This window comes from Hippopotamus amphibius, chromosome 15, assembly GCF_030028045.1.
Source record: "Hippopotamus amphibius kiboko isolate mHipAmp2 chromosome 15, mHipAmp2.hap2, whole genome shotgun sequence".
Taxonomy (NCBI): Eukaryota; Metazoa; Chordata; class Mammalia; order Artiodactyla; family Hippopotamidae; genus Hippopotamus; species Hippopotamus amphibius.
In genome coordinates, this window is record NC_080200.1 from 3584802 (window position 1) to 3592144 (window position 7343).

Here is a 7343-nt window from a genome sequence, read left to right on the forward strand (position 1 = left end):
AAAATGAGATTACTAGGTAACATTTAACCTAACTCCTGATTTTTGCTCTACTGAATGTACACAATGCCTTGTCTAACTTGTTGATTCCTTTCCTGGATTGAAAAGAGTAAGAATGAAGGATTAACAAATGACTCTCTACCCCCGGGCTTTACCACAGCAAATCTGCAGGAAGACCAGGCGGGCAAGACAGCATCCAAAGGAAGATCAAGAGAAGTCAGCAGTCCGCACACAATGGACAAAGGGCTAAGAATGTGAGCTCCTACCATATGATTAGCTGAGATTTCCCCCTTTTTCCCTTTAAAAATTGTCATGGCTGAGCAGAATCTTCAGAGTTCGTCTCTGGACGTGAGTCTACCTTCTCCCCAGATTGCTGGCTTTTCTGAATAAAGCATCTTTCCTTTCTACTGACACTTGACACTTGACTATTGGCTTTTCAGCAGCGAGCAGTTGAACCTGAGTTTGGTAACACATACATATCTCCTATCGGGTTCTGGTTCTCTAGAGAATCCTGACTAACGTAGCCACCCAGAGACTTCCCTGGCGGCACAGTGGTTAAGAATCTGCTTGCCAGTGCAGGGGACACGGGTTCAATCCCTGGTCTGGGAAGATCCCACATGCCGTGGAGCAACTAAGCCTGTGCACCACGACTACAGAACCTGTGCTCTAGAGCCTGCGAGCCACAACTACTAAGCCCCAGTGCCACAACTGCTGAATCTCGCGTGCCTAGAGCCCATGCTCCGCAACAAGAGAAGCCACCGCAATGAGAAGCCCGTGCACTGCAAGGAAGAGTAGCCCCTGCTCACCACAACTAAAGAAAGCCCGCATGCAGCAATGAAGACCCAATGCAGACCCCCAAAATAAATAACTAAATAAAATAAATTTACTAAAAAAAAGAATGTCTATGATGAAACAGTAAAAATTAATAATTATTTAAAAAAATAATAATATAACCACAGCCCGTGGTATTTGTTACAACACCCTGAACTGACTAAAACAGAATGTTTCTCTAAGATTCAGGAAGCAGAACATCAACGGTGCCAGGGAGGGCACCCAGTAAGTGCCAGGTCAAGGAATCATCCAGGAAGAACCTGAAGTCTCAGCTGAGACCTGGAGAAGGCCCAAGAGGTAGCCAAGTGAAGAAGGTAGGGAACAGTGTTCCAAGCAGAGGGAAGAGCACACACCAAAAGTCAGGAGGTGTAGAAAACACCATGCATTTCTCGAACATTCCTGGACACAGCCACCTCTTTCACCGTTCCTGTAATCCCCAATAACCCTGGGACAGGCAGCAGCAAAGGGGAGGCGAGAGAGTGCTGGGGGTAAGGGTCTGACTTTGGAAGTGGGGTTCAGGCTTCACCGGGGTGTCCACGTGTGCAGTCACCCGGGACCCCACGATCAGAAGCGCTCCACGCTGCCTTGCTGGGAAATCCTTCGTCACTTTCGGACCAGGGGCTACCCCATTTTCCTTTTCCACCAGGCCCTGCAAATTCCGCAGCCACTTCTGCCTGGGTTCGCATCCCCACCCGGCCATGTCCTTGCCCGGTGCCCTTGAGCAAGCAACCGAGGGTCTCAAAGCCCCCCACCCCAGGGGTTTACTCACAAGGATGCCGGAGAAGTTCTCCCGCCAGACGACCAAGGGCTGAGGCAAAGTAATTTAGATTTTGTATTGAGGATGCTGAGGGCCGAAGGAAGAAAAACTACATTTTTAATAGGGTATTAATGAGTGAGTAAACAAATACACGAGCGTGTGTGTGAATGAATGAACCAATGAACGAGAGGCGGACGGGCGCCGGACCCTGACCCTTAGGGCTACCTGCACTCCCGGCTCCTCGGGAGTCCTCACCGCGCCCCGCTTCCCTGTCTCTCCCGAGCGTCCCCTGCCGGTGAGCGACTCAACCTCGCGAAGCCCGATCGGACCACTCGCCTGGCTTCGTCTTCGTTCTCGCTCCCGGTTGGCTGCGAGTCGCTCGCCCTGCCTTTCGTGGAACGTAGTCCTCTGGCCCGCGTCTGCGTTTCCTGTCGGCTCAGGCACGGTGACAGCCACGGGAAGTACGTAGCCAAACGTCCCCGGGTCCCGCAAACTATTGCAATGGCATTGCATGACGGGAGTCGTAGTCCTCGAGCGGCCAGTTTCCGCCACCATTGGCTGTGGTTGGAACTGCCATTCCCGTCATGCACCGTGCTCTCACCTCGCCGCGGCTGGCCCCGCGGCCTTCTGGGAGGTGTAGTTTTAACACCTTACGGTTCCTCTTCTGTCCCATGGAGTGTGCCGGCTCAGAGAACTACATTTCCCTGCACGCTTCCATTCGCCAACGGAACCAGGTCGCGGCAGCCATTTTGTTCCGCCCCAGACGCCCCTAAGATGGCGGCGGGGGAGGCGGTGAAGGTTGCAGCCTGCGCCTCCTGGCGCTAGTCCGCCGTCCCCCCGTCCCCCCGTCCCCCGGCGGCCGGCCCATGGCCTGGCGGAGGCCCGGACCATGGACCTCCACACCGCCGTGTACAACGCCGCCCGCGACGGCAAGCTGCAGCTGCTTCAGAAGCTGCTCGGCGGCCGGAGCCGGGAGGAGCTGGAAGAGCTGACGGGCGAGGTGGCCAGCGGGGGGACGCCACTGCTCATCGCCGCCCGTTACGGCCACCTGGACGTGGTCGAGTACCTGGTGGACCGGTGCGGCGCGAGCGTGGAGGCGGGCGGCTCCGTGCACTTCGATGGCGAGACCATCGAGGGCGCGCCGCCGCTGTGGGCCGCCTCGGCCGCCGGCCACCTGGACGTGGTGCGGAGCCTGCTGCGCCGCGGGGCCTCGGTGAACCGCACCACGCGCACCAACTCGACGCCCCTGCGCGCCGCCTGCTTCGACGGGCACCTGGAGGTGGTGCGCTACTTGGTGGGCGAGCACCAGGCCGACCTGGAGGTGGCCAACCGGCACGGGCACACGTGCCTCATGATCTCCTGTTACAAGGGCCACCGCGAGATCGCCCGCTACCTGCTGGAGCAGGGCGCCCAGGTGAACCGGCGCAGCGCCAAGGGCAACACGGCCCTGCACGACTGCGCCGAGTCCGGCAGCCTGGAGATCCTGCAGCTGCTGCTCGGGTGCAACGCCCGCATGGAACGGGATGGCTACGGCATGACCCCGCTGCTGGCGGCCAGCGTGACGGGCCACACCAACATCGTGGAGTATCTCATCCAGGAGCAGCCCGCTGGGGAGGAGGCGCGGCCAGGGCTGGCCCGAGAGGGCCCCTCCGCCAGCCCCGCGTACGCGCAGCCCCAGGGCGCCCGCTGCGGCAGCTCCTCCCCGGAGGAATCCCTGAGCGGTGAATCTTACGAGAGCTGCTGCCCTACCAGCCGGGAAGCCGCCGTGGAAGCCCTGGAGCTGCTGGGAGCCACCTACGTGGATAAGAAGCGGGATCTGCTCGGGGCCCTGAAGCACTGGAGGCGGGCCATGGAGCTGCGTCACCAGGGGGGCGCGTATCTGCCCAAACCCGAGCCCCCGCAGCTGGTCCTCGCCTATGACTATTCCAGGGAGGTGAACACCGCCGAGGAACTGGAGGCGCTCATCACCGACCCGGACGAGATGCGCATGCAGGCCTTGTTGATCCGGGAGCGCATCCTGGGTCCCTCCCACCCGGACACGTCCTACTACATCCGGTACCGGGGCGCGGTGTACGCCGACTCGGGCAACTTTGAGCGCTGCATCCGCTTGTGGAAGTACGCCCTGGACATGCAGCAGAACAACCTGGAGCCGCTGAGCCCCATGACCGCCAGCAGCTTCCTCTCCTTTGCCGAACTCTTCTCGTACGTGCTCCAGGACCGCTCGGCCAAGGGCAGCCTGGGCACGCCCATTGGCTTTGCAGACCTCATGGGGGTGCTGTGCAAAGGGGTCCGGGAAGTGGAGCGGGCCCTGCAGCTGCCCAAGGAGCCCGGGGACTCGGCCCAGTTCACCAAGGCCCTGGCCATCATCCTCCACCTGCTCTACCTGCTGGAGAAAGTGGAGTGCACGCCCGACCAGGAGCACCTGAAGCACCAGACGGTCTACCGGCTGCTCAAGTGCGCCCCCCGTGGCAAGAACGGCTTCACCCCTCTGCACATGGCCGTGGACGCAGAGACCACGAACGTGGGCCGCTACCCAGTGGGCAGATTCCCCTCCCTCCAGGTGGTCAAGGTGCTGCTCGACTGTGGGGCCGACCCAGACAGCCGGGACTTTGACAACAACACGCCGCTGCACATCGCGGCGCAGAACAACTGCCCAGGGATCATGAACGCCCTGATCGAGGCGGGGGCCCACATGGACGCCACCAACGCCTTCAAGAAGACGGCCTACGAGCTGCTGGACGAGAAGCTGCTGGCCAAGAGCACCATTCAGCCCTTCAACTACGTGACCCTGCAGTGCCTTGCGGCCCGCGCCCTGGACAAGAACAAGATCCCCTACAAGGGCTTCATCCCCGAGGAGCTGGAGGCTTTCATCGAGCTGCACTGAGCTACACCTGACAGGGGTCGGAGCGGAGAGCCCGGGTGGGGCGGGGCCCGCACCTGTCCCCGCCCTCGCCGGGGAGCACTTCCTGTGGCTGGAGTGGGGGGAAGGGCTCTCCCGCCTCCCAGGCCCCCTCGCCTCCTCAGGGAGAGGGGAAGGGAGTCCGCAGGCTGTCGGTGCTACAAGCCTTCACGATCACCCGCTCGGAGAATGGACTTTCTCCAGGACCCCGCGCACCCATCCTCATCCGGAGAAGATGCTCAACCTCCCACACGTCCCGCCGCCCGGGTTTCAGAGGGTCTTCCCTTCTGACCCCGAGGCACAGGCCTCGAAGCCATCACCTTGCTCCCCTGCTAGGAACTCAAGAAGCTGAGAGTTGGATCGCCCTCTGCCCCTAAGGTGGCCGGACAAACCCAGCCGCCCAGTGCACGGTTAGCACTGGGGGCCCCGAGGGGGGAAAGTGGGAGACCCGCTTTTTCCAGTACATTCGCACCTGCTCCCTCCGCCCTGCTGTGGGTCGGGCTCTCTGCCCGGGGCGGCCTGCCCTTCGCGTGGCTTTTGTGGTTTGGTGTTCTGTTTCTTTACTAAGCGGGCAGGTTACGGGTGTGGCGCAGGAGTCCTGAGGTTTTGCTGCCATATACTTTTTTTTTTTTTTTTTTTTTAAGATTTTGGTTTGCCGGGCTCGCTAAGTTTATTTCATGCAGCGAGGGTTTTGTGGTGCCCGAGACGGCCACGGCCGGCAGGAATGAGCTTTATTGTGTGAAGAGTTGAGGGAGGAGGGCGCCAGCCGGATTATCGGTCCCGAAAATGAGGGTGACGGTACCTTTCTGAACACTTGGCTCGTTCGGCTTTTACTTGGGCCGCCCCACTTCCGGATCTCACTAGAAGGAGAAGTAATTTTCCAAACGGGGAGCTGGCCAAACACCGAAGGAGCCGGGCTGGCCAGCCGCTTCCCACCCAGCAAGAGCTAGTGTGGTTGGTTTGGGCTTTGGTTTTCACAATTTCTGAGTTAAAATTGCAGGCTGCTTCCGCCTCACAAGTCACGCCCGAGGGCACAGGTGTGTGGCGAGCATCCCGAGTGGCTATAGCCATTCTTCAGCTGCTTGGGCACCTGAATCCGGGTGACCCTGAGACAATACTAAGTACACTGTCAACCCACTGAGTCGGGTAGATAAGACGGTGGATGTCGGGAACGGGTTGCCAACTAAGGTGGTACAGAGTCTTGGTCTCCCATCCCTGGGGGGGTCAAGAGCTCCTGGCAGAGAACCCGCCCCAGCGAGATTCTCTCGGTGGCATCCTCCATCCGCCCAGGCCGCCAGCAGGGGAGTGTCCTGTTGGGAGAGCAGAAGGGGCGGGAGTGGCCGCCCCCACTCCGCGCCTCTCCCACAGCCTTGTGGCAGGGCAGCTACACGGAAGCCTCCAGAAGGCACAGCAGGTCCCTGGATGTCCCGCCCCACTGAGGGACCTGGGTCTCGATTGGATTTGCAGTGTTAGTTAGGACATTTTTTACAAGACCAGGTTTTGCCTTCCATCAAGGCGGGAAACACCGTCACTGTCCCTCCCAAAGCCCGGAATAAAGAAACACGGCACTGTCAGTTGCGAGTCTCTTGCCGATGTTATTAAAAAGATGACACGGGGAGAGGGCCGCCTAGCAGCCCCGTGCTGGGTGGGTTGGGGAGAAGGCGGGTAGAGGGTGCTGTTGGGTGTAAAAGGTCCACTTAAAGGATCACTGCTCCCGCCCGAGTTTCTGTTTCTGTCCTGGGGCTTGGTGTGAGAGTTCGTTAGGAAGATGTATTACTGCAGTGGGCGGGGATCAAAACCACTGACTTCGTCGTAAGCTCTGCTTTGCAGGAGGATTGCCACAGAAAAGAGGATGGCTTGACCTTCAAGAAGGGCTAAGGAAACAGGAAGGCCCCTAATTCAGCCCTGCTTCACCAAGACCCTGTGATGGAGCACATGGACCCTCTAGCCCAAGAGGCCTGTGCGTGAACTTGGTGTGTCTCCTGGGGCCGGTTCTGGCTTAGGAGAAAAGTCCATCCCACTCCTTCCCTTTGTCCTGCCATCTCGCTGGTTAAATTCTGTTTTGCTTTGTTTTTCCACGTTCACACAGTCAACCCCCCTCCCCAACAGCACTGCCCCGGTAGTGGGTCATCGAGTATCTCCCCGCTGTGTGCCAGGCAGGGTGCAGGATGGAGCCAGCTATACCTGAGGCTAGTCATCTCCCCGTGTCCTCACTTCCTGGGACAGTGGCGAGACCATGCTCTGGTGACTTTTTGCTTCCAGTAGAGAACTGGGTCGGAGGATCCTCTGACTCCTGGTTTCACTAGGGCCCAACAACCCTTACCAGCTAACACCCCCTCAGCTATGATGTGAATATACAGTTGTCGCCCTGATGGAGTGGATTTTGAGTCAGGAGATGCTCTCAGTGGCCTCCCAAGAGACACACCGTCGGCATTTACTGAGCCCTGACTGGATGGCGGGCACCGTTCTGTGTGCTTAGGTGGGCCGCCTCGTGTACCGCTCACAACAGCCCTGGAAAATGAGTACCATTGTTCCTGTCTTGCAAATGGGGGAAACTGAAGCTATTAAGAGATTGTATTTGTTGGGAATCACCAAAGAGGGAAACCGACCTGGGCCAAATGCTTTCTTTAAAAGCTCACACCTGAGAATTGTGACTTTAGGCCGAGACTCTCCAGGGAAAGCCATGTTAAAACAAAGCTCAAGCAGGTTTCCAGTGAGGGTTGATCCAGCAGCTCAGAACTTAGGAATGACCTGGTTCCTCCCGGGTCCGACGTGGCAGCCAGCAGAATGCCACATGTCAGCCAAAGTCCTGATGTCCACTGGGATTGGACCAGTCATAGTAGCCCAGGAATGGGTTGT

General features: G+C 58.8%; 1 protein-coding gene across 1 annotated transcript; it reads left to right on the forward strand.

Annotated features, from left to right (window-relative positions):
- The first annotated feature begins 2355 nt into the window (after positions 1–2355).
- On the forward strand, positions 2356–6052 carry FEM1A (fem-1 homolog A). The gene has a single exon (XM_057710138.1). It carries the CDS (start codon positions 2475–2477, stop codon positions 4467–4469), a length of 1995 nt encoding a protein of 664 aa, XP_057566121.1. The 5' UTR covers positions 2356–2474; the 3' UTR covers positions 4470–6052.
- Positions 6053–7343: the final 1291 nt, after the last annotated feature.

Bases quoted from the DNA above. Each gene is read 5' to 3' on its own strand.
- FEM1A (XM_057710138.1), top strand. From the start codon at position 2,475: ATGGACCTCCACACCGCCGTGTACAACGCCGCCCGCGACGGCAAGCTG.